The sequence below is a fragment of the Cyrtonyx montezumae genome, unplaced genomic scaffold (assembly GCF_038088225.1).
Source record: "Cyrtonyx montezumae isolate F1298 unplaced genomic scaffold, pur_monq_1.0 scaffold_10, whole genome shotgun sequence".
Lineage (NCBI taxonomy): Eukaryota > Metazoa > Chordata > Aves > Galliformes > Odontophoridae > Cyrtonyx > Cyrtonyx montezumae.
This window is the reverse complement of record NW_027071826.1, coordinates 57860045-57886865: the sequence shown is the minus strand read 5'-3', so window position 1 is coordinate 57886865 and position 26821 is coordinate 57860045. Positions and strand designations below refer to the sequence as shown.

Below are 26821 nucleotides of genomic sequence, written 5' to 3'. Positions count from 1 at the left end.
CCTTTACCATCACTGCTCAGATGCTTGCCTTCAGGAGTCTGCTCAGCCTCATTCTTACCTTTGGTTTGTTACTTCTCTGAAGAACATCCAGAAGCTGCCGACGAAACCCCTCCAGCTGAGAGAGACCAATTCTGGAAGAGAGGAAGATGTGTTTACAACAGCTGGGAACAGGACAGTGAAGACATACAGTGCAGAGCAACGAGAAACCATGCTACAGAAGGAACAGGAATGCAGCAATATGGCAGGTCACTTCTGAGGTAAGCTGTGCCATCACCTGGGACCAGTAACAAGGGTAAAAGGCTACAAACAAGTATGAAATGCAATAACAGCATCAGAACAGTGAACACAGATATGAGAAGTCAATGAACAGATGAGGGTGATGGGGAGAAACGAGTAGGCATGAAACAATTCAGGAAGAGGATGCCACAGATCAGATAAATCAAGGATAGCACAGAGCTGTATGGCAACAGATTATAGAATATACACGATTCTGTCATACAGGTTAACACAAAAGGCACATAGTGAACATCACAGTGCTCTTCTTCCACTAACTCTACATGCCTAACATTGTACAGACAAAAATCGTATAAGGTCACACGACAGGGAAGAACTAGAAATAAAACCCAGGTTGTTTGACCCCTAGCCCCTTGCCCACGTTCAGCAGAATGGGCCAGAGGAGATAATGAGCAGTGAGAAATGTCAAGACAAGAAATGGTGGAGCTGGTTCAAAGGTGTGAGATGATAGGCAGCACAACAAAATGAGATGAGAGCACATCTAGTTCAGGGCAGAGTAAAGAGGACTGAGAGAACACAGACAACCAGGAAGATGGCATTGACATGACAGATACCACCATGAGTATAACCACAGAGGCTGGATATTCACCTTTTTGTTTCACACAGGCAACAGAGATGGAGAAGGGATATGCCTATAAAAAGGTACATAAAACACCAATACGGGTGTCCAGGTAAAAGACAGAGCAGGACAGGTAACCAGGAGGACAAATGAGAAGCATACAAGGACAGGTAAATGAGGAAACAAGACAGGTATGATCTGGGTGTTTCTGACTGGAAATAGGTGACTGGTACACAACAGCAGATACTCATCAAGGAATTCGGACACTTCTCAACTTGCCTGGGCACTAGATCTTTGCCAAGCACGACTGCAGTCACAAACTCTTTTGAATATTCCATGGCATCCTCACTGGAAGAGAAACAGGACCAAGAAGAAGCAAACAGGGTTTCACTAGCAGCAAACAGCACTTCATTCCCAATTTGCTGCTGGTGTCTGAGAGATGAACAACGAACCTGCATCAGTTCATGGCGTTTTTCAACACAATGCCAGCTGCTCAAGGCTTAGAACTTGCACACTAAGAGGAGCCTGATACGCACATCCCATGCCCCAAGCAACATTACTCTGTAAGGGTGCAGCTCAAACAGAGCAGCTCCTTCTTCCTTACCTGCACATAGCTCCAAATAGGCTTGGATAAGGAAATACCCTAACTCAGTTTTTATATTCTTTGGGAATGGCAGCAGACTACAGAAGAAGTTATTCCATGCCTCCAGGACAAAAAGGACACCACAGAACTAAGCCTGAAGTAGCCTAAGCACCGAGATAAGAGGGAATCAATACCTTTCTTCTGAATCAGCCACCACTGATGGAGACCAGCACCCCTCACCTAGAGATGATCACGGGCACGATGCAAAGCACAAGAAAGGTGTGGCAGTCACAGGCACCTTGAACTCTGAGCTCAGAGCCAGTTGAGGAGGTATTACACAGCTTGGCCTATGCTCTATCAGGGGACCTCAGGAGAGGAAGCTCTGAGCACAAAGCTATGAAGACTCTCAGGAAAACAGTTCTACACAGCAAAGCCTCTACAGCTGCAAACGACTAGGCACTACTACCACAACAAGGCATGCTAATGTCCAGATTCATTAGCAGGATGATTAAAATCCTTTGGGCCACTCCTGGAACATGATGCAGTAACCACCACAAGAAGCTTCTAATCCACAGGGGCTTTCAAGTGCCAATTTCTTTGTCAGATGCAAAAGGAGTCCTGACAACTAGATCTGATACAGACACCTGCATTTGGTCAAACATCTCCCACTCTGGATATCTGTTTGCAGAAGATGAGGAGAGAACACACTGGTACCGTGCAGACAATAAGGGATGAAATTTCACCCTGCCCACCCAACTTGTTTCACGCTAGGCAGAGTTAAATGAGAGCTACAGAAGCCCACAACAAAGTCATGAAACTGAACAGTAGGAAGTGGCCACCGGCCATCGTAACCCAAACTTCAAATCCTAATACAGAAGCTGCCCACAAGCCTCAGCTCCCAGCGACTGCTAGTACACTTTTTTTGCATGCTTCTCAGGGCACAGACTGTCTTCTAGTGCTCATCAGAACATCACAACCAGAATCTGATGCAGCTGCAGCTACACACCCCATCTCTGCAAGCAGACCTCCTGACCCAGCACCTACCTCAGCAGCCCACCTGGGGGAGAATAAGCAAAGCACTTCAGTGACGGGTACTGTGGACGCAAGAGGAAGGACAGGATGGCAGCTGTGCCAGCCCCTAGGGAATGGCCAACCACAATCAGGCCATAGTGTTTTGTTCCTCTCCCCTGAAAATGAAAAGAAAAACAAAACAAGAAATTGAAGTCAGACTGGAAAGAAACCTCACAATCCTTCAAATCTGTCTCTTTTCCCAGCTGCTGGGATTTTCCTATATGTGAACACTGCACTCCAGCTAACCAACTCCTCCTTCAATGGAGGGGTTATGTTAGATTTTGAAATGGGAACAGTTTTCTGCCCTCTACTATTGCCTGTTCTGAAGGGACACCTGAATTAATTCTCTTCTGGCGTTTTCTCATGCACCTCCACATGCCAGTCCTTGACCTTTCCTGAAAGAAAAGGGAAACGTACACACAAGTTAAGTTACTTGAGATTTGATGAGCCTTTTGCTCCTCCTCACACCTAATAGCCTTCTGATAATATTTGGGTCCAGGCAGACAAATCAGAGGTCTCTGATTATGGAAATGAAGAGTTTTTCCTCATTTATTTTATTGCTAGTGCATGCTGAAAGACAGAAATCCCGACCTACAGTTTGAACAGTAGTCTTGTGAAGTCTAGATGTTCCCAACTGCTGTCAATTGCTTGAGTAATTGATAGACAAAACTGTTCTCCAACATTTTGTAGTGTTCTGTTATTAAGAGGTTAGAGTGCTAGGCATGGCTCAGACTTTATAATTTCATTTTCAGAAATTTCCATCTTGCTTTAATGCAGTATTTGCAGAGCTCTGCCAGTGCCCTGAAGGGCTTACACGGGGACAGAGAAAGCAGCTCCTACACTCTCTAAGGTCTCAGGTGACCAGCTGCAGCTCTACTCAGCTTCTGCATAAGATAAGAGAACACAAAAAAGCCACAGGAACGAAAGATCTATCTTTTTGTCATTTTACTTCTGGTGAGCACTTCCATGTCAACACCATATCTGACAGTCGGTGAAGTGAATCCCACCTGTTACATTTTTACCCTGAAATCTGGTGCTGGCAGTTGTCAGAAAACGTGCTGGGCTACACGGACCTATGCCAGGACCTAGAATGGCATTGATGCTCTTGCCATACCACTTTTCCATATGTACCTGAAAGTTCATCTTCAGATAGTACTTCATTTCCTAACCACAAGGCAGTAGTTCCACCTCATTCAGCAAGTTCTCCCTCCACCTTTGTGGGTTAGGCCTAGCTAGTTACACTACATTTCATAGAAATTAGACCAGATTATGAACTCAAACCAGCTTTGAACAAAACCAAATAGGATACGTAGCATCACACACAGAAGCCAGTCTAAGTACTCAGCCACCATACCCTCACAGAACAAGAACAGAACTCCCTTTGTGAGTAACAGTTCACTTAACAACTCCAATTTTCATTTTCCAGGCAAAGAGGAATAAAGCACCACATAAAGAAGACCAATGCTTCTGTATCTTCTTCCTACACCTATCAGCATCACAAGGCAGACTCTTCAGTGCTCACTGGTACGGCACCAGTTCCAGGGAAGCATCAAGCCTTTCACCCTTCTTCTCTTTTTCACTAATTTCCCACGGGCCAAGGCACTCTATGGGCATGAGAAAAGGACAGCTGTGTGGCAGCAGGGAATCAGGCAGCACAGAAAATCCCTCCTCTGCAAGGAGGTTGACAGTGCAATAACTGACATACAAGCTAAGGTAAGCATCTTCTTAACATCTCTCTCGAGTCTTCTTCTGATAGAGAGCTGCAGGAAATGCGTGCACACAGACAGGCAGCATGACGTCCCACGGCTGTCTGCACAGAGGATCTCCACAGAGATGGGATTTTAGTTCCTCTTGATTTGTTTTTAATGTTCCTTGCCCTGCATGACCACCAAATGGGACTTCTTGTCTGAGAAAAACAGTATCGGGAGCTCCACAGTACTCTAGGGAAGAAGGCTTCAAAATAAATAAAGAAAAGCCTTTTAGGAGTAAGTGGCTAGGCAAGCCAGAGAGACAGGAATTGAGATTGGAGAAATTAGTGCAACAGAAGGAAATCTCAACTTCCACACAGCCCGTGGTGATAAAAGAAAGCTAATGCTCACCAAGTCTCGTCCAAAAGCTTGAGAAAGCACCATCTCTTGCTCCAGTTTCTTCTTGATGTACTCAGCAGACAGCACCATTCCCTGAGTGCAAACAAAGACAGGACAGGGGATGAACGGCTGCCTATCAGCACTGGTGTAGGAGGCACCAAGCCAGCCTCAGTGCTGGACAAGCTGAGTATCACAGCACACAGAAGGAGGAACACTGCCTCCACTCCCTGTTAGGAGGAGGCCTCATCAGGCATGTGTTTTGGCTCACTGATTACCAGAGGCACAGAGTGTTTAGGAGGAATGACAGCTCTTAAGTTCTAACACTGCTCATCGACTCTTAAGTTATAACACTGCTGTTCTTGGGCTCATGGTATGAAGTCTGTAAAACAAACCAACCACACCAATAACTTAAACACAAGGTTGTGAGTCTTGTGGTTCAGCTCACACTGAGACCTACAGTGGAGCAGCAGAAGCAAACCCTGGTTTTCTGCACGTCAGTATCTTAACCCCAGAACTGCGCTCCTGCATTTAAATCTGCAAAGGTTGAGCTAACAGATTCACAACATAAACACCAAGGCAGGAAAAAGTGGCAGCTCTATCTGTGTGGGAAAGCTGCTGATGACTGGAGGTGTCAGCAACTATTAAGTGGATTCAGCTGTCAAAGGACGTTAATGGCATTTTATTTCTTAAAGGTTTTTATTCCCTAGAAGCTAAGGACTGCTGGGAGATGGGAAACAAATGGATCGTCTGGTTCTATACACCTATCCTCCCTCCTGGAGGATGGCTGCACTCAGGGTTTGTTTTGCTCTTTGATGCAGTTTGGTCCATTGCATAAATCCTTGGTTACGGTTAATATCCAGAGGTGAGCAAGCCTGAACTGCATAGGCTAAAAACAGTGATGTAGCTCAGGGTAAACACAAGTAAAGAGATGCTGCTAATTCTACTTAGTGACTGCAGCCCTCAAATAACTCACACAGCCTGGGCTGGCCAAAAACCAAAGGAGACTATCTCACCCCCACCTGAAAACAGTTTAAGTACAAAGCAAGTATTGTTGAGCACTGTTCAATCACAAAGGCAGAAAAGAATGCACGGTCCCCTTCAAAAAGGGAAGAAATAGGGAATTTTCAAAGCCCTCGATATCAAATATCAATCTGCCCACTGAAGAAAAGGAACACAGGTGACTCTGCTGAGCCTGTAAGTGGAACATCTGTAATGTCACCATCGTTATCAAACAAGTAGATGCCATGGTATTTCAGGCCTGTGTTCAGCTCCCAGCAGCCAGCCAGCTTCAGCTGCATTCAAGAGCATCCATTTCTAACTCTAATGAGGAGTGAATGGCAGGCGACTTACATAAATTTCCAACACGATTTTAGGATCCTATTTTTACAAAGCACAATCTACCTCCATAGTGATTTTACTAACGGTCCAATAGACAGCCTTAGGGCTGTATTTTTGATAATTCCAGCATATTCTAATACAGACAGTGATTTCAGTATTATGGAATGAGGCTTATCCCCACAGAGTTGTACCTAGGCTAGGAATAAAATTATCTGGGCTTAGCTTCCAAGCCCCGTGTATAAATAACCAAATAGACCAAAGATCCACGAAAAGCAAAGCAGAAATATTCTGTACTGCTCTGCACTCTGAAGGCATGAAACTGCTCTGCAATATTTGAAGTGGGGGTTGGAAAACCCACAAAGGAGGGTATCTATGTGGTAGGAAGGAACTTGAAGGTTATGGCTGTTGCTGACTGCTGTGTCATACAGGTGAGGGCTGTTAGCATGGCTGGGTGTTCACAGCCTCCTCTTGCCAGCTGTCCTTTTGGCTGGCAAACCTTCATAAAATCATCACCTCTGAAGTTTTGTCCTGTGCAGGCTTCACAGAATTCCACGTGGATTCACGCCCCTTATTTATGATGGTTTTTTAAATGAACTCCATTATAAAAATCATTCTATTTTACCTCCAGCAGTGAAGATTTTGTTGTGGTTGATTTCTTTCCCCTCCAAGTTGTGATTATTTGTGGGTGTTTTTCTTTTTTGGCACACAACCCATAAACCTTACAGCTATGTCCTTCTGACCCAAAATAGCTCAGAGACCTCACAAACATCAACTGTAGCATGTACAGCAAGCCAGACAATCAAACACTCCCAGCTGTGGGCCCAGTGGAGCCCCAGGAAGGCTCGTGCAAACATCAAGGGTTTTAATTTCCCAGATGTCTGATGGGCACCACGTGAAGCAGCATGGCTCGTGGTGATAACAGGGCACCCCAGACTGCTGGGTGTGCAGCATCAGCAAGGAAAAGGACACTGAGCAACTAAGAGGAAGCTCCCAAACAGCCCAGTGCTTTTCTACAAATTAAATGTGTTAGCAAGATGCTTCGTCTGCTTTTGTATTATAGTTGACTTGTGGCCATTAAAAATGCATCAGGACAGGTACCTGTAAATTCTATTATCTCTGTTAGCTTCCCTCAGGAATCAACAGTGCATTATTGTCTGAAGATTAACATTTATAATAATTTAGGATAAAGCTTTATTTCTGTACTTGTAACAATAGAAAAAGACATAATGCAAAAGGCAAACAAATCTAATATAAAATGCAGGGCATAACCTGGCAATGTTTCATATAAGTGACTGGCATATGAATATTTCCACAGCAAAAGATCAAGAGAAAAATTCAACTCCTCTCGGTATCCATAACCAGCTTTTTGCAGATTTAAAATAGAACAAATGCCCCTTGCTTTCCTTTGGTTTATTTGAACTGCTTATCACAATGCTTTCACAAAGTCATTTTGAATCAGATGGAGTCAAAAATAACGTCATAACACTTCAGAAACATTAGATGAGAAGGCTCAGATGTTAACTAAGTGACCAATCACTTCCTCGTTTATCTGTTTCTATGCAATGCTTTCTGTAACTACTACACTGATTCACTTTCCCATTTTGAGGAAACAAAAGACATGCTCATTTGCAAAAGCAGAAGTACAAAATACGGTTTTCAAAAAGCTCCATCCTGAGAGTCTGAGATGAAACCCTTCAAGGCTGCAGCGAGTCCCAGCAGCACTTTTAGGTAACTGCTTCCTTCTCAGGCCTGTACCCAGCTGAGCATCTGAGGATGCAGCTATCAGACCTCTAATGCTCTACTTGATAAAGCACAGCATCAAAACACAGCACGAAGGCGATCTGGAAGGACACTGCGAACGAAGCAGGAGTTCTCAGGAGCTACGAGCTCACTGTCCTGCCCTGAAGGGACCCTGGCCAGATGATCCTCAGCATTTCATCCCCCTGAGCAGCAGCATTTCCCGGCAGCTACCACAATCCTTCCAGCACACGCAACCTCCAGTTTGGATTTTCCTTTCCCAGTCTGGCATTACTTCCTGAGAGGCTGCCAACCTCCTGCTAATCTTAAAACTCAGCACGTGTGTCATTACTTTGCTGGACTGGGGCAAAGGTAAGCTCTATGCTAAATTGATTTAGCCAGTCCAGTCCTGCTCACTAACACGGACACGCGGCATCAGTCTAATTACACTGAAGCAAGCCCTGCCAATGTCTGTTTATGAGGTTCAATGAATATCCCATTGCTAAAGAACTTCAAAGACACTGTCAGGGTTTGATTGCAAATTCTGAAAAGGTCACCCATTGGAAGAAAAAGTAATTTCAATGGCACTGATAATTTTGTTCTAGGTCCACACAGATTCATTTTGACTCATCGCATGCTGTAATCTTCTTTTTTTACAGTCTGATTTTAACTGTTAGAATTTCAGAACTTATTTGTTTTTACATCTCAGAGTCATTTCACTACAGCTGAAAGCATTAACAACTCAAGCTGTTTAGACTGGGTTTTGTTATTGCCTGTAATTACAAGACAAAACCTTAAAACAATAAGCGTTTCTTTACATACCTTGTGTCCCAGCCATGTTCCATGGTGACCCTCAACTGGAAGGCGCTCTGCATCCCCAGTCAGGTCAGTCAGGGCATCCTGAAGAAAGGAGTCACTGCATTTCAGGTAAATCAAACACCAACAGCAACCCAGGAAGGTCTCACGCTATCCTGAAAGTTTGCTAGGGTGGCCGAGAGCGTGCGAGGCCAACGCACAACATACTTACTTTTGGAGACAGAGTTCCTCGGATACTAATGACCACCTTCTTCTTATCATGGTCCACAGCCACGTAAAAAGGAGTTTCATAAACCTAGAAGAGATGCACTGGTGTAACACTCAGGTGAGACGTTCTCATTCACGTATCCTCCCTCTCAGGTAAAGTGGAGCAGCTAAACGTTTGCCTCTGATGAGGGGGCAAATATTTCTGTCCAAGAAATTCTTGGCAGACAGATAGGAGGGCAGGTCTAGGGGCAGAAAAAAGCTCAAGTTTTCTTCTTTTGTACAGCTATCAATGGAAGCATGCAGGTTCCACTAGGAGGAGCCTCGGGGGGATGCAGACTTCCCATACCGCATCGTGGCAAGAAGTATAAACGATGTCCACAGAGGTCATGTTCTCATCCAAGAAGTGGCGCCGGATGGCAATGGCATTGCAGCCACAGCAGTTATCCTCTTCAATGGTGACACTGGGTGCGTAGCGGGGACGCGAAGGACAGAGACAGCAACACCTGCAGAAGAAAAGATTACAGCTTTGAGGAAAGAAGAGGAACGCAGGAGAGACAGACTTCAAAGTGGGATGCCTGGAAGTGAGGGAAAGGAAGAGAAAACCTACAAGCCACGCTCATCTCATCCTGAGAGCAGTGATTTCCCTCACTTGTTGCAGCTCTTGCACAAAAAAAGCACACAACTCGTATCTCCACACTGAAAGCAGAATGGGGATCAGATGTAGTTTTCCTTCTGAGCACCAGAGAGAGCTACAGTGCAGCCAGTCTCCAAGGGATCACTGCGTGGTGGGGCTGGGAACTCTCCTCAGGTGATACTGTGCTTAACAGCATAGTCCTACACTGCTTCAACACACAAGCATCTAGCATCTATCAGACCTACTTATAACAAGTAGCAAAATGGGTCTAGAATCATCCCAGAACCACAGTGCAAGCACAAACTTTCCTCCTTTCTTTTCCTTATGACACACTTCACAGACCAAAGTGGCTCAGAAGGATATTCCTCCTAACAGATCTGGAGAAGAAATTTACTTCTCTAGGGCCAAAAAGCTCAACTCCAAAGAGAACCCAGTGACAGCATTACAGAAGCTAAAAAGCTAACATGCAATCCTGAACTGAACTACAGCGTTGCTACCATGAGGTGAGCAGTATACAGCATGGCAATCAAAAAACAATTAGAGAGAACACAGCACAAACTCTGGCCAAGTCTTGCTGATGCTTTAATAAAGATCCAAATGTCAATTCTCTGCATAACTGGGCTTACTGATATATCTAGTTTCTGCGTTCTGAGGCAGCTATTTTGATTCAGTGTGAAAGCACTCTTGTGCCAGGTGAGTTCTCTCCACTGGTTATCCAAACTGCACAAGACTGGCATGATCCTTAGTGCACCAGAGAGGACAGAATATGACAGTGGTTTATTTAACAAGGTAAGCAGATAACTGTAAGAAAGAACGAGAAGGATGCAGGAATTAAGTTACTGAGAGATGGAAAGGATAAGAGAAGAGAAAAAAAAAGCAGAAGAGGAAAAAAAAAGAAGTAACTGAGAAGTGATGGAGAAAGCAAGCCGATGAAAGAAAGAACTGTAAATCAGGGAAAAACAGAAGGGAAGAGGGAAGGAGAGAAGGCAGAGCGATAGGCAGGACGGCCACTCACGAGCAGGATCTGGCCAGGTGACAGAGTCCACATGTGGGCTTCCTCATCAGGTATATGGGCCAGCCATAGGCAGCCAGGGCAAACAGCATGTAGTAACACACCTCTTTGTACCGCTGCATCTCTTGCTGAAAGAGACAAGAGACTCACTAAAGGCCTTATTCTCTTCATATGTCACTTTTCTCCTGTTTCCCTTTCTCCATCATAGTTAGAGACTGCACCCTCCTCCCTGAACATCAGCATTTTCTCTTACCAGCACCAGGACAGCAAATGCTGTCAGCGTTTCCAGGTGACTGCAGGAGAGCACACTGGTTATGCTCAGTAAGATCCTCTCCTTCCCTCCCCACCCAGTAGAGCTGTGCCCATTTGTGCGATCAGAGAGGCCTTGCTAGCCACTTAACTGACCCTCTCTCCCCACACACCTAAGCAGAAGGAGATAGCCTGAACAACAGCAGGAAGTTAGCATTAGATGTAGAGCAGTACAGCACAGCTGCAAGCAGGTTAATCACAGAATTGCTTGATCAGAGGTGCTGGGATTGGGTCAGTCTTTCCTCTCTTTCAAAACTATTACCTAATCAAGAGGGATGAATACAGCTTGCCCAATGAAGGGCTGCAACAGCAGCATGCCAAGAGAAAAGCCAAGCTTAATTCACATAGAACAGACTGTAAGCCATCTCCATCCTGAGAACTGCTGACAGAACCAGTCCCAGGGAAGGCTTCACCTCACTCCAGGCAGCTCCCTGCCCTCACCAAGATGAAGCCCAGCTGGGGGTACCATTACACGGAGCTCTGCACAACATCCCTGGCTGCAGCACCCAACTCGTACCTCTGACTTGTGAGAAATCTCACACTGTCTTTCAGCAGCAGAGTGGAAATACTACTTCCCACAATGTGGAGGACAGACAGATAATGCTTAAAAAGTGATCCAAAGACAACAAAGCCTCCAGGAGAACGAGCATTATTATTGGACTGAAACATACTTTGATCTCTTTGATTATTCCAGAAAAGCAGAAAAGAAATCACTGAGAAAAAGAAAACATGCTACATGAAGAAGCACGTGAGTTTGCCAGATCACAGTCCAGTGACTTACCGCGTTTTTCAGGTCCAGGTACTTCGTGTTCCTGGTCACTGGCATCCCAGACAGAAAAGCTAAAATGTCATTGTTTGCCTGTAAGTCACAAAGACAAGAAAATCTTCTCTGTGACACCAAGACAAAAAAAATCTATACACGAGAAACAATTTTGTAACCTGGGGGCAAGGCAGCTTGCAAGCATCTCGACCAGTGCCCTGAACTGGCTCCAGCTCTGATTTCTGCCTGATCTCATCACTGTCTGAACCCCACCTCTAAGGAAAATAAATAAAACTTTTCAATTCAATTAGGAATCTTCAAATCTCAATGGCAGTAACCGTTTGGGAATTCAGGATTTTTTTCCCCTCAGGTTGCTGGAGTCTTCTCTCCACTCTTCCTATCAACTTTCAAGAAACTGCCTCCTCTTTCAAGACAGCTGCCCATCTAGGGTCAAGATTTAAATGCGTACGCATCACTTAATTAGAAAAGGCAATAAGTTTCAAGCTTGGCTCAGGGTCAGCTGAGCCCTTTGGAAAAAGCTGCTAAAGAATAGTAGTGTTTATTCGCTCAGTGATGGGCAATAACTCACGACGCAACAGGAACAAGGTGGGCAGTGACACACAGCTCTCACCTGAGAGATAAGAGCAACAGGTACACCAGAGGCCAAGCAAGATGCCCCCCAGCCCCTTCCACCCACCTCGTCCAGCACAGCGTTGCGCTTCGCCCGCTGCCGTTGGCGCAGAAGAACCAGGCCTGCAATGATGTCAGACGGGACGATGTCAAGGTCTCGGAAAAACTCCGCAAACAGGTACGCGATTTCAGAGTAGGCATCCTGCAAAATCCACAGAGAGAAGGGCTGAGGAGGAGGAGTTTGGGTGTGGGGAGCCTCAAAGCAGGACACAGAAGGAGAGCCAGTGCGGCAGCAGTGGCCTCGTTTCCGTAGCTCTCCCCAAAACATCCACGGGAGTCCTTCTGGGACCACCACATCTGGTCTGATCTGTATTAATACCTCAGCTGAGACTGGAATTGCACTATGTGGCATGCTGCATGCATAAGCTGACCACCAAGCACCACAACAGGCAATGCACATACAAAGGGAGGGAAGGACAATGCTGTCAGGTTAAATAAGACAAAGGAAGCAAGCTGAGAACCACAAAAAATCCCAGTCCAGCATCACCTCACGGTTGCCTCCCTCCTCAAAAGCAACTTCACTTGACCAAAGGCTACTCAGGAAAACCACACCAAATGCATCCTATTTAACAGCCTCTTCAATTCAGTAACCCTGTCCCCCTGCTAAAGGCAGACCTCACCACCCCAGGCACGTCACAGAGAAAGTGATTTTCTGCAAGCTGCCACTGAACAGCCTCTGTACTGCTCACCACAGTGCTGCTTGCTACATGATTTCAACGAGTTAAACTACAACAAGCAGGTGTTACACATTAGAGCTCTGCATCCTCAAAGAGCTGAGCAAATTAACAAGCTTTTCCAAGTTTGTCTTGGCACATACCCAAGCAAAAGGCCCTGAGAAGAACAACCTGTGAAAACAGACCCGAGTCACTGAACCATAGTGTGCTTTTCCAACCTTAACAATTCTAAGTTCATCAAGTCCAAGTTACTGAATGCAAAGTTCCCAGCAGGGAAAGTGACCAAGCCTCTAAACGAAGAGGCTGCAGAAGAAGGGAGAGAAGTGGAAACAACCTTAGAAAATCATCCAAAGCTTTAAAGCAGAGCGACACTGACTTTGAGGAGAAATGCTGTTTCCCTTTTGGCTCTGTATCATTAAAAAACCAAAACACTTAGGAGCTGAGGTGAGAATGGTTTGGGAGGCTGGAAATGGCTAGACTGTGAGACAACACGTCTGGCCACTGCTCAGAACAGAGAGCTTAAAGGCAAGGGTGACCCACTGGCTGAACCAACTAAGAGTGGGATTGAGCACACGTGGTCAATGTTTTGACTGCTGCCATGGTTAACTTTTCCTACTAAGACCTAACAGTGTTATCCTGAATTCTTAGCTGTATTTTCATAGCAGCCTTTACTCAACTCTGATGCCATATGACTGCAGTCCTGCCTGTAGATAGCCTGGGCTGTTCACTTGGGCTGGTCTTCAGCAAAGAATCTCTCCATCTCTCTGACAGATCAGAAAGCAAATTCCTTCTCCCCCAGCAGGCTTGCAGGAAATGACCTACATTCTTCTATTCTCTGACAAACTCCTGGAGTGCAAGATTACCTTTTATCATTTTTGTTTGCCTAAAGCAAATTACATCATCCTCAAGAATGGGGGTTCAGGTGCCCAAAACACAGGTTCCCACGTCAGCTGTGCATGCGAAGAACAAACGGACTCCCATCAGCCTTTCCAACTTTACATCCACACTGCCCACAAAGGACCAACCCAATAAATCCTTCCACAGTTCCTACAAGCACACAAGAATGCAAACGGCCTCAAATTAAAATGCAGACAACACTAATCCAAAGTAACACTACCACCTTGCTATATATACTCTGGTCCACAGTTAAAGGCCAGAACAGAAGTTCAGCGTGTATGCTTCGTTCTGAAAGAAGAGTTGCTACTGGTGGGCCTGACATTGTAGGATTGACTGCAGTGCTCTGCTACAAACTCTGGAGCTGGTGGAGACTTTGAGAGCAGCTCAGAGCTGCAGACATTGCTTCAGACTCACAGGAACAGATTCTTGCCCCAGTGCCACGCTCACTCTGCAGAACTTTATTTCCATCCCAGAGGACGGTCAGAACATTTTCTTTTTCCCCATGAAGCCTGGGAGAGGCAGCGATCGTTTCATTTCTGATCCATTACATATGCATTCATTCCACACACTGTCATGCCAGGACACACAAAGTCAGAGCTTGTTTCTTCAATAAAAAAAAAAAAAAGAGCCTGGAAATCACTCAAGCTGAATGTAAAATGGAAATTGAACAGCACAAGGAATTTGAAGATTCTGGTATCTGCTTTTATCCTGAACTAGAGAAAGAAGTAGAAACCAAGAGTCACCACAAAGTGAGAAGCCTGTTTAAAAAAAAAATCTTGATACAAGGTGAAATATTTTGCATTCCTGAATACTGCCCAGGGAACCAGGGCACTTGATGCCCCTAAGGGCTCTGGGATCTGGCAGAGCAACCTGGTGGGGCAGCCAGGTGCAAACAAAGCCAGTGCACCTCAAAGTGCTTCTGCTGCCAGGCAGAACGCAGCCCCCATGGAAATGCTGCTCTTTGAGCTGTCCCGACACACAGCTCATTTCATAGCCATTTTCCAGATGGATTTTCCTAAGCAGCTCCAGAAGACGATCTGTGAAAGCTGGCAGGACTGGGCCGTGCCTCCAGAGCAGGCCAGCAGCTTGGGGCTACACTTCGTCCAGCACGCAGCTGAGAGCACCAGAACACAAGGCTGGATTTCTGCAGAAGGGCTACGACAACTCCTGCAGCCGTCCACACTTTGAAAACTGCACCCTGAGGATAACAACACAGCACTTACCAACAAGCCCTTTTAATCTGATTCATACTGGTTGCCATCTGTGATGAACACATGTTCAGGTAGCCTTCACCTGACTCTCCATTATTTTTACACAGCTTTTCATCTCACTGCGCTTTTTCCTTCTGAGGTTGAAATCCCAGTCTCATTTCTCTTCCTATACAAGTTCACAGCCCCTCCAATATGCTCCTTTTTCTCCTGCATCTTTTAGGAGACCAAACTATATTTAGTGAGGAGATCATTGATGCAGTCGGTCCCTTGATGTTTTCTGTCATTTTCTACGTCCTTCCACTAAATGTTTTTCTGAGGGCTTTTTTTTTTTCTGGCCACCACTGTGAACTGATGACTTTGTTGAGGTGTCCTTGATAACTCCTAGCTCTTTTTCTGAGATGTTGTAACTAATTCACAGCCTATCAGGGTAGGCAAGTAATTTAAACTGTTGCTTTAGATGTGCATGCACTACCTCATCCTTCACTATTATGACTTTTGTCTCTCATTGATAACAGCTCCCCGGTTCCGCTCGGTTCTTAATGAGTTCTCAATTACTCATAATTCTGAGCAACCTCGATATTAATGCTGTCAGCACAATTCTCCACCTTAATGTTCATCTCTACCAGGTTATTAGGACTCCTGTTGAATATCGCTCTCCAACATGAAAAGCTGCTCCCACTGCTTTTAATAGGAATTAATGGGCTGCTATCCTTTGGGAAGTGAAATCACTTTACCCTGCACCGTTTTCCTTCAGAAGCTGTTTTCTGCGAAGGAACAATCTCAACTGTAGCACATGAAAGCTTCAAAGTTTCAGTCTTCATCTGAATCCACAGATTAAATAGTAGGCCCTGCTAGCATCCCAAACAGGGCCTGTTAATATCCAGGGGTATTGCTACTGATTCTGGCAGGTTTATATTTTTCTGTTTCCAAAGTCTCTCTCTCAAGCAGAAGACTGACTCAAACTAATAGGATAAACTGACTGAGTAAAGGAAGACCAAAGCTGATCACACAAAGTGCTGTTAAATGCTGAAGCTAAACTAATGAAAAACGTATTCTTCATCACTTAAAATTAGTCACTTTGCTAGGATAGCAAGGTAAAGATATAGGATAGCTTCTGGAGACAAGCTCCAAACTGATACCACCACTCTTCAGTGCTATTATCTGTCCCAGAGAGCAGTCCATAATATTCAAAACCAGAAGGTTAAGAATGGCTGTTTTGAAAGAGACAACTGTCCTCCCCAGCAACGTTACACCTGTGCCTAAAGAGAAATGTCAGCTTCTATTCCTGCATAGGATACCTAGGTGAGTTCCTGCAGAAGTTCGAGTTTTAAATTGGCCTACTCGGGCTGAAAGGAAGGAAAAGGAACCAGCAGAGAACAAAACGTGAAGTCTGTTCATTCTGAGGAGTGGCTCAGCTCGCTGCTTCTTGGAGGACAACTTCAGTCCTTGCAAGCACCGCTGTCAAGGCTCACTGGACCCCTCGAGGCTCTGCATCTCAGAGCACTCGCAGCAAAGTAAGGCACATCCAGGTTTGATTAGCAGGAATCCCACACTGCTCTGCTGAGTCCTCTGTATCACTGGCCACACACAGAGCTTGCTCTCTGCCAGGAGCTTCTAGGTACCTACCGACTGAGAGTCCTTTGTCCGTGTGCAGCAAAGGAAAACCTTGAGGCGGCGCGTCCAGCTGCTGGCCTGCCCTTCCTCCAGGCGGTGCCTGCAGAAAAGAGATCAAGGTTTACAAAAAATAAATGACTGAGCACTTGCACTGAGAGCTGTGCAAGTTTTTCCAATAAATAGCTTAGTTGGAAAAATATTTTCATGATATGTAACAGTTTCGGAACTGAAGACATTTCCATTCTTTGAGCATGGTGCATAACTTGATGCCATAAGTGGGAAAGCAAGCTAAAGGTTCTCTTTCAATTTAGAGAAGGTTAAAAAAAAGCCCGAATACAGAAGGTTTCACTCAACCCACATTTGGTCTATATGACATTTCAATTTCAGCTTCAAAATTAGCTAATTGGACAACCCGATTTAAAATAAGCTATAGCTGAGTTCATTCCACCATTGTGAACTTGCCCTAGTTACTACACTTTCAGGGTGACAGTCCCTTAACTTTAACTAACATTCCTGCAGAACAAACCTGAGATCAAGACAGGCTCGACATTATGGAATATGCAATTAGGTGACTTTTTTGTTCTTTTCCCCTCAGAGAGCCATGCTACCTACACAATCCACAGCTCTTCTAATGCAGAGCCTTTGGCATGTGAACACAGTAACATAGGTCAGTTCAGACAAAAAGAAAAGACAGCTTCTGTTTTTCTACCGTGAAGTGTCCAAGCATAGAGAGTTGGCTGCATCTGAAAGAAAAAGCTGCTGGTAAGCAAGTATTTGCCTGCAAAAGAAAGAGGAAGATTTTGCAGGGCTTCATGCCTGAGCATTTTAAAACAAATACCCATAACCTCCAGGGAAGATGCCAAGAGTGGAAGAGGAATATGAGGGCCCTAAGATGGAGCTGGCAATGCTCTGTTTGCTCCATCAAATGCCAGAGAGCTCGTGCAGCAATGCAAAGAACTTCACAACTTCACTGCGGGGGTTGAACAAGCAAGTGAGCTCTGAGCTATTTTCACTCTGACTTCTCCCAAATTCTTTCTTCCGAACACTGAACTTCCACGTGTTTTGGATGAGCCCTACAACAAGTTTTTTTAGAAAAGTCTCAGTGCAATTAATTGAGCCATTTGTTTCAGTTTGATTTTGTTCATACTGCAAGAACATAAAAGCCCACACACATCAAAAAACCACTGATAAAAGAAAACCACTGTGTAGCAGAGTCCAATAGCGACAGCGGAGCACCACAAAAAGGAAGCTGAAGGTTCACATCTCTTAATGTGACAAACAAATCAAATTCTTTCATGAGTTGAGAAGAAAATACAGCTCAGATTAAGGTCATGGAGATACCAAATTAATGCTATTCCTCATAAAACTGGTATCACTGCAGACCAAGGGATGCAATAAGAACAACTGGCCCTCAGCATCTCGCAGAACCACAATCTGGAAGAGGAGGTAGAGAATTTCAGAACTCCCTGGAAAGGATTGCTTCAAGCAAGTGGCTGATTTCAAGCTATACTCTTTGGCAACAGTGGGTTTAGTAGCAATCAAATAGGATTATTTTATGTTCCCCTTCTACGTTACAGCCCGCAGGATTTTGCTTGTTAACATCTGTTAACACTCCTTTCCTACAGCAGGAACCTGAAAGCAGCAGGCAGAAGCTCTCTGAAAACATTACAGACCTGAAGGGAAAAACCTGGCCAGGGCCCAAGGGACAAACACCTTCAGTCAATTGCCTGGGATCTCAAAACTCCAGAGGGAGATCATTTTTGGTGCTTTCTTTTGTCTTACTTTAAGCTCCCTGGCAAAAAGAACCTCACAACCTGTGGCACCGTCTCCTCTCAATAAGTAAATACGTAAATAGAAATTAAAAAAGGATTAAGCCAATCATCTCTGATTTATTGTGGGGTACCAGAACCACAGCCATCTTCCAGCTTGTCATCCACGTTCGCTTGGAAATGTCTTCATCATACCCATCAAGATTACAGGGCACTAATAGTGAATAGTCAAGGCTAGTGTTAGCATTGTGGTAGAAAAGCAAAGAAAAGCTTCTACTCTGCAAGAAAAACCAGCTCCCTTCAAACAAAGCTTGCAGCTTGGTCCTTAGAAAAACTGGAGACTTCCTCCTTCCAGAAGGAGGGGGTCCAAAGGGTGCCATTTCAAGACACAGAAAGAGCACGTATTCAAAACATTCCTCAAAGGTACACGTCCAATGAAAAATGCAAAATCTGCAGGACATTTTTTAAAAGCCTTATTTTTTAGCATTCAAAATCTAATGCCCCCTTGTCCTACATAGTTACATTCTTTACTGATGGTTACATGTATTGAAACTGCATAAGAAAACAAAGCCTGCTTGTGCTGTCCCGCTATAGGAAAAAGCTTCTGAAAAATATTTTGCTTGGTGAAAAAAGTTTTCACATCCCCATCTAGCTAGCTCAAAGATGCAATCAATTCTTAATTAAAACATCTAGCTGCCAGCACAAAATAAACTGTTTCTTGGCCAAGACCAAACTTAAGAAATCTCAGGCCAAAAGGTCGTGTTTTGCAGATAAACACAAAGAAGGAGGCTTCAGACAAAGGTGTCTGAGCCTAAACAAAATTTAAACACTACCTCCTGAAGGGTGAAAAACCCAGAAGGATAGCACCCACACGGAACAGTGAGGAGGATGGTATATTTTGCTTGGCTTATCTGAATGGTAAACAGACAGCCAATCAATAAAGAAAGGCTCACCTTCTGCAGACGGTCGAGGCTCACCAATAATTCCACACAGGAGGGATCTCCAACAAGAGACCTTTCCCCAGTGCTGGTCAGCCCTTAAATGGGGTCTGGGAGAGGTGGAGCCAGGCTCCACCCCTTCCCATCACACAGGTGCATTGCCTTCACCTGTGCTCCTGTGGCTGGCTCAGTGCTCGCCTCAGGTGATCCATCAGTGGTTCAGGCCATGATTCAGCAGTTCCCATACACCTCCCTGTCAGCAGGTAAAACATAGTGCTAATAGGCTGCTGTGATTAGCACGGTGGCTGAAGGGGCTGGGAAGGATTTACTAAGCCAGTGACTAACACATCATCCAGCCAGGAACTGCACTGCTTTGCCTCCTTTAAATACAGATGCCCACACACAGCACCTGACAGTCTGAGCTGCGTTCCTCCAAAATCGCCCTCACCAAAGGGAGGTAACACCTGCAAGTGAGTGCTCCCTGAAGCAAGGCAGGGAGAATGCCAAGAAGTGCAGAAAGCAGGGTGCCCTTCCAGAAGCGCTTTACCGCAGGTTGTACGTCCTCAGGTTGCGCTGTCTCCGCTTGGTGGCACGCAGTTTGACAAAGGTCCGGCCTGTCGGGTCGAAGACGCATAGGACAGTGATGCAGACACTCAGGATGACAACCCAGTTGCACACCACCATTCCTACAAAGAAAGGGAATAGGTCACGTGCTCTGCCTTCAGGTCTTGGCAGTGCTGTTTCCTGTTCTTCTCCGCACGCATCACACAACGCCTCTCAGTTGCCACGGGGCAGACAGAAGAGGCTAACCCAAATATTCCTGCAGCCAGCTGCAGCACAAAGAAATCTTCTGCAAAGGCTTCTGTGCGCAGCTAGATTTTGCTGCTGGTTTAAGAGGTTGCCTGTGCAGAAGACTAATGAAGACTTAGTGGACTGCAGCATTCCCATCACTCCCCCCAGGAGAACGGTTGGGTTAGGAAAGGAACTTGAGAAAAACAGGGGAGTCATTTTGAACAGAAGAAGGAGAAGCAGGGCTTTCAGACTCCCCATGCCAGACCCCTCCATGGGAACAGGGATTCTTGCCTCAATGCAGGCAGTACAAGCAAATGAATAGAACAACTGTTCTGAGCGCTGGATTCTCAGGGGAAACAAGCACAGCATTTACAGCTACAGTTCACTACCGACAGTCAATCCCCACATGCATGAGTGAATGAGCTCTCCAAGGCAAGAGGATGTCTGTGCATACACATTCCAAATACATACCCAAAGTGACACTCTTTGCGGTGATATCATTGCAGGAAGTGTAGTACTGCGTTAGCCAAATGATGCCCACAATAGCATACACAAACTCAATCACCAAGATAGCTGAAACAAAAGGAACACAGTGAATAGTAGCAGCATCTTCCTAAGGATCAATGACTGTCTTCCCCCATCTTCTTGCAAGGGATCCTGAAGACGAGTTCTTTAGTAGGACATCTGCAGAATAAAAGACTGCAAGATTGGGCCCATATTCAAGAAAACGAACCCAAAATGTCTCCTTAACAATAACTACTCCTAAGTGACACATGGACCACATACACAGACCTGAAGTGCTCTGGCTGCATTAGAGGCATCGATCAGATAGCTGCTCCTTCCTCCATGACAGTGGAAAGACTCCCTTAGGTAAAGAGCATCACCACCTAACAGTAAAGCTGGCCTGATTCAAAGACATGAAATAAATAGTAATGCGTACAGAATTACTTCTACTTGCTACACTTAACAAACACTGCCATCACCTCTGTCCGTTGCAGCTTTTGCAGCAATAATTCCCAGCATGCATCCCTTAAGGAAGCACTTACTGGCTCCTCAGTTCTGCATGTTACTCCGGTAGAGAGCAAGAAATTAGGGCTGACTGCCCTAATTTCAAGAAAAAAGTTGGGAAGCACTGCTCTGAAGTGCCCATCCTTGCTTTCTCAATGCATCATGACCCCACGGTACAGATGGGGAACGAGGCAGAGGGTGAACAGCTTGCTTTGTAACACCTTGCAAGCCTTTGGTGGAGCTAGGTCTGAACTCACAGCCCAGCCTAGAAAACTGAGCAGCCACCCACTGAGAAGGAAACCAGGGCTGGACCCATCTCCTCAAGCTTTCTGAAGCTGAGCTGTTCTGTTTGCTGACCTCTCCTCTGCCAGCTGCGGAACAGGAGCAGCAACAGCATCGAGAAGACCTTTGTGGGCTACTACTGGAACCACATCCTTAGATTCATAAGCACTCTGTTGAAAGCAGACTATCACATGGACCCTGCCCACAAAAAAGGTCACACCCCTATTTCAATCACCAGAGCCACTAAGAGTGAAAAAAGACAGAACTAAAAGCATGAAATAAACATGTACGAGACCCAAGTTACAGTGTAAATACAGATCTTAAACACAGGGAGGAAAATGGGATGATTCTTTGGACTCTACCTCCCTTGCCTCATTTAGTCTGTTTTTAAGAGTGTTACTGAAGCTGTCAGGCTCTACATGCTTCCTCTGGGAGATCGCATCGCGTCTAGGAAACTGGAGAGAAAGATTTGTTTGCTATTCATGTTAATTATCTGCTCTTAGCACTCCAAGGTGGAAATGTCTCCCAGACAGAGCTTTCAAGCAAAGTTACCCATTGTTTAGCACATTTTGCATGAAAACAATCCAGAAAAACAAACAAGCCAAAAAAAAAAGGCAAAAAACTTGATATGCTTCATTGGAACGGGCTTGACTCTGTCTTCTCCAAAAGATTCTCTTGAAGTCTTCACCCAGCACAGAGAAATCTGATCAAAATACTGTATCTGGAAGAGAGCGGACCAGGGGAGGGAAGACAATCTAAAATGGAAACCCTGATTGATGGACTGAGAAACAGTCCCTTTTCCAACCTAGTTTTTGGTGGGTGAGAAAAACAGGAAATGTTTTTAGGAAGAAAAAGCATGTGAACTCTGAGAGAGAAAATGCAACCAGCGAGCAGGTGGCAAACCTATTTACCTCCCAGTGCCTGGAGGCAGGGTATCAGAACACACGTTGCTGGATGGAGAGATGCATCATGTGTGAGTCAAAAGGTCAAACATGCTTCAAGGTAAGTGGATGCGGATTTAAGCATATATATGTCAGGCAAGGGACATGCACACGGCCTCAGGGTGAGAACAGCCATGATTTACAAAGGCATACGCCTGTACCATGGGAAAACTTGTGGAAAAAAAGAGTGGGAGAGAGGTGTAGATGCATCTGACTGTGGCAAATCTGAGCTGCAAGACAGAAGGAGAGCATATTTTGTTAGAGGAAAAGGATGTACCTGCATCACAACGAGGATGACAAGTTAAAGGTTTGCTAGAAAGATATTTGGGGCACTGCATGAGAGTCTTACAGCAATGACAGGGTGCAGTATATGTGATGTATTCAGATGCATATCACATACAAGTGGCCATCTGGATGTCTTTGAGAAGCTGTGTTTGTCAGGGTGTGGGGAGAGAAGTCTTCTGCGCTAGCAGATGGCAGTGTGGAGGCTGAGTCATTAGGAGGCCTCAGGCCGCTGCATCTTACCCAGTCTGACATAGAGCACATACTGCATGGAGTCTCGGGGCTCGGTGTACAGGATGCTGCCTCGCATGCTGAGCCAGATGATTGCCATCTCTGCGATCATACAGCTGAGCAGGATGCCCAGGTAGCCTCTGCCGTGGTCGACCAGGTTCAGTGAGCAGGTCTCACTGGGGTTGTACACCAGCCCAAAGAGCACCACGGAGAGGATCACAAACCTGCCAGGCACAGACGTGTCAAGTCACATCATCCCATGGGATCACATAACCAAAGAATGGCTTGGGTTAGAAGGGACCTTATAGCCACCTACAGGTGGTTGCCACCTACTAGATCAGGATGCCCAGGATCTGTTACTTCAGCTGTTTTCCCTGAGCCCTGTACAGTAACTCAGCCCAAACTCCAACCCTGGGTAGCACAGGAGGACACGTGGAGATCTAGTCAGGCTTCCTCTTTGGAAACTGAGCTTAGAATACCATTTATCCAAACAACCAGAAGCTGGAAATATGCTGGTGGCTGTCAAAAATGCCCCATACAAGCCTTTCAGTCACACGCACAAGCACAAGAATTACAGCTGCAAGAAGCAGAATCGGCAAGAAATTCGTGGAGGAGTTCAAACCATCATCCTGCCTTTCTCACTTACCAGGTGGTATGCAGGAGGAAGAGGAAGACTGCTGGCAAAACGAGGTCATCGCTGCCCACAGACCAGCGACGGCGGAACACGACAATCCCTGGCATGGCTAGTGGGTCTGAGAAAGTTCAGCAGGCACGACGCTCACCTCCTAGAAAAGAAAAGAAGCAAAGACACTGCTGACCTTCCTCACCCCCACAGCAGAGCCCCACAGGCTTAGGTCAGCAGAAGGCCCACATCTGAGCTAACATACTTGACACCCAAGATGGCAGAGCTCCTTCTTTCCAGCACTAGGAGGCATGGCACGCTCAAAAAGGAGAGTGCAGGAGGGGAAGGTGCTGTTTGAAGAGTGACAAGTGTTGGATGAAGCAGGTGTACAACTTGCCGCACACAACTGGCACTCACTCAGCTCCACTTCGTGAGATTAGAAGGAATCCTGTTAGGGCCACGTGTCAGTAATAGGTCAGCTGCTCTGGACAGGTTACACCGGTCTCAGTCCCCAAAAAGGTCCTATTACCACATCCTTCCAAAGACATACTTGCTGCCATCCCCTTTTCTCTCATCCAGCACTGCCAGCCCTCACCAGGCTCAGCAAGCCAAATCCCCATTAGCAGTTAGCAGCAGCATTTGGGGAAGCTATTGACTGGCTCTCAGCAGAAAGCACTTACAGCCCAGGGAGCAAATTCCTAGGTGATCTCTCACTCAGCCACAAGTCGCACAGAAGAATCCTGCCAGCCCTTCATTTCCTTTGTGCTCACACCAGCCCTGACAGGCAGTAACAATGAGAAAGGTTGGAGATTGAGGGGCTGGCTGTTCCTCCCCATCACTTGTTTGTGCTCCTGTTTCTAAAGCTAAACAAACCCTTTTTAAAAAAAGAAACAGCAGTGATAGAAGTCACAAGACTCTGCAGGGCTACCCAGCCACCTCCTCCAGCACAGCTTTCCCACACTTTCAGAGCTGCTGTGCGTGCTCCAGTCTGTTCCAGCCCAAGCCCTTGGGGTCAGACCAGCTCTGTCTATCCCTGCAACGCATCTCCCTTCTGCATTTCCGGCACAACACATTTCAGACCTCACCTGCAGTCCCTGAGGTTTTGTCAACCTCTGATTTCCTGTATCTTATCTACGGGCGGTCTGCCCACAGCCACCACTGATCATCTGCCATGCCTCACGTACCACACTAAAAACTCAACTGGCACATGTCTCTAGGTGTAAAAACCAGGACGAATGACAAGATGGCACTTAGGTAGTTTGAAGCCTTAAAGTAACACAGGCACTGGGTTTGTGATGAAGCCTAGACTGTCACAGCATCGAGAGCTGCAGCTATGGAAGCTTCCCCATCCCACCAAATATTAACCCGTCACATGTAGTGCCCTTTCCCTTATCTGCTGTGCTGACCACCCTAAAAACTGCTGTGCTACCTACTTGCCTCCGTACCAAGCACCGAAAACGTGCATGAGTCCTGCACACTTCACACAGCAAACAGGCTGACACTTCAGCACATACTTCACTTGAGTGAAGGAAATGCTCCATTCCACACACAGAGCACATGTGAAATTACAACATTATTTGGCTTAGCATTTCCTAAGTACAAAATAACCAGAGCACTCGGTACATCACAGCTCTGCCTTCAAAATGCTCACTCCTCAGGCCATCTGGAGATTCCCAGTCTCTCCACCAAAAGCACTGCCACGCCAAGAAACGGGCACAGGGCTGCCACTTAGCACTGTGTGCTCACTGGGCAACTCGTGCACTGCAAAAAAAGAGTCATGATTCATTTCCAAAGACTGCCCATGCAAAAACTAAACACTGAGGTTTGAGGCCTTGCCACTGATTTGAACAGGAAGGAGACGACGGAAGGCCTGAGATTGTAAAGCTTACAAAGTTAAACAGCAACGAACTACAGTGGTGTCACTGTGAGAATTCTGGCTTCAACCCAGGGCAGGAGAACACAGCCACAGAATGGTTGGGTTGGAAGGGACCCCAAAGTCCACCCATCCCCAACCCCTGCTGGTAGGGCTGGTTGCCCCCCCACCAGCTCAGGCTGCCCAGGGTCTCATCCAGCCTGGCCTTGAGTACCTCCAGAGATGGGACACACACAGTTTCTCTGGGCAGACTGCGTGAAGAACTTCCTCCTCAAATCCAACCTAAATCTCCCCTCTTTTAGTTAAAACAAAAAACATTTTTCCCTGCCTTATCTCTACGTGCCCACGTAAAAAGTTACTCTCCCTCCCATTTATAAACTCAAGAGTTACAGTTCCAGAAGATAAAGATGTGACTCTAGCAGGGAGATGGGGAAGAAAAGTGCAAGGCTGAAGCGTAGCCAGCCCTGAGACCAATGACCCTAGTTTTGCAACACCAAGAATCCCTTGCTGTGCTTCCAAAATTACTACAGAATTCTCCAGACCTTGAAATCTACACCCTGCTGTGGGGACCCTCAAGCTCCTGGTGCTGAAATTAGCAGGGAGAAATGTGTGCAGGCACAAACCCTGCATGCAAGGAGCCCGGAGCCCGGGCTCTCAGCTCAGAGTGAGACAGATGGAAGAAGAAATCTTACATGGCCCGTGGTCTAGCCGGTTGGTATTCCTCTCTCCCATAATGATGTTGAAGGAAGAGTGCAGATCCACGGAGACGGGCATCACGAGCGAAGGAGGGAGCAGCAAATTCTTCTTGCAGTCACTGGAAAACCCAGCCAGCAACGGGGAGCAGGGCTGAGCATCGTCCTCGGAGAAACTCCCTCCCTCCTGGGCAGCCACCTCATTTATCCTGCGAGAGCCACCAAGCCAGGGGTCGTGACTCCCTCTTCCACACCCCCAGCACCCTCTGGAAGGAAGTGACATCATCTCTATTCTAAGGAGATTGTATGTGAATTGTGGGAAGGAGCTGGAGAGAAAGCGGGCGACACCGCCAGTGGCACGGAGATGGGAGGGAAGGGAAGGCTGATCTCCTCCCGTGGCACATCTCTGGCTCTGCTGGAAGCCCTTGGGCCCTGGCAGATGGCACGGGGCAGCAGTGCTGGGAAGGTGCCGGGGCCAGGCCTCAGCTCTGGCATGCACTGAATGGCCAGGGGGAGGGGAGCTGGCCGGGACACAAAGCGGGCACACAGAGGGGCCAGCCCGAGCTCAGAAAGGAGAGCCTGTTCCAGAGGAGCAGCCTCCGCTGGCCTTTTCAGCCGCTAATTCCTTGTGACATGCTCTGGGGTCCGACAGGATGTGGGGGAAGGGGAGAATTAGCTGTCTGTAGGGGAAGGCTTAGAGAAAAGAGCAAGGGAGAAAAATGCTACAGCGAGACAACATTCCAGCTAAACCTCAGAGATTTAGCCTAATCCAACATCCCATCACGTCTGACATTAGCCTCAGAAGAAGGTACACAAGAACAAGCTGAACGGAGCCCAAGGAAAAGGGCTCTGTGCACATCTCGTACTGCAGGAGCCCACCCACACCGTACCCCCAGCA

The 26821-nt window shown here is 46.3% G+C and overlaps 1 protein-coding gene across 2 annotated transcripts in view; it reads right to left on the bottom strand.

Moving 5' to 3' along the window:
- Positions 1 to 24130, bottom strand: part of DAGLA (diacylglycerol lipase alpha) — a 30485-nt gene extending 6355 nt beyond the window's left edge. For both annotated transcript variants that reach the window (XR_010623389.1, XM_065755513.1), the window contains exons 1-16: positions 24039 to 24130; positions 23383 to 23521; positions 22749 to 22960; positions 20464 to 20565; positions 19748 to 19886; positions 16506 to 16593; positions 12105 to 12239; positions 11429 to 11506; positions 10342 to 10466; positions 9039 to 9195; positions 8697 to 8780; positions 8492 to 8569; positions 4607 to 4687; positions 2481 to 2623; positions 1133 to 1201; positions 59 to 131 (exon numbers count right to left, since the gene is read on the bottom strand). Coding sequence is in view for 1 of the 2 variants with exons in the window: in XM_065755513.1 (XP_065611585.1) it covers positions 59 to 131; positions 1133 to 1201; positions 2481 to 2623; positions 4607 to 4687; positions 8492 to 8569; positions 8697 to 8780; positions 9039 to 9195; positions 10342 to 10466; positions 11429 to 11506; positions 12105 to 12239; positions 16506 to 16593; positions 19748 to 19886; positions 20464 to 20565; positions 22749 to 22960; positions 23383 to 23477 (1659 nt within the window). In the remaining variant the exon portion in view is untranslated. The remainder of the gene's footprint in view (positions 1 to 58; positions 132 to 1132; positions 1202 to 2480; positions 2624 to 4606; positions 4688 to 8491; positions 8570 to 8696; positions 8781 to 9038; positions 9196 to 10341; positions 10467 to 11428; positions 11507 to 12104; positions 12240 to 16505; positions 16594 to 19747; positions 19887 to 20463; positions 20566 to 22748; positions 22961 to 23382; positions 23522 to 24038) is intronic.
- Positions 24131 to 26821: the final 2691 nt, after the last annotated feature.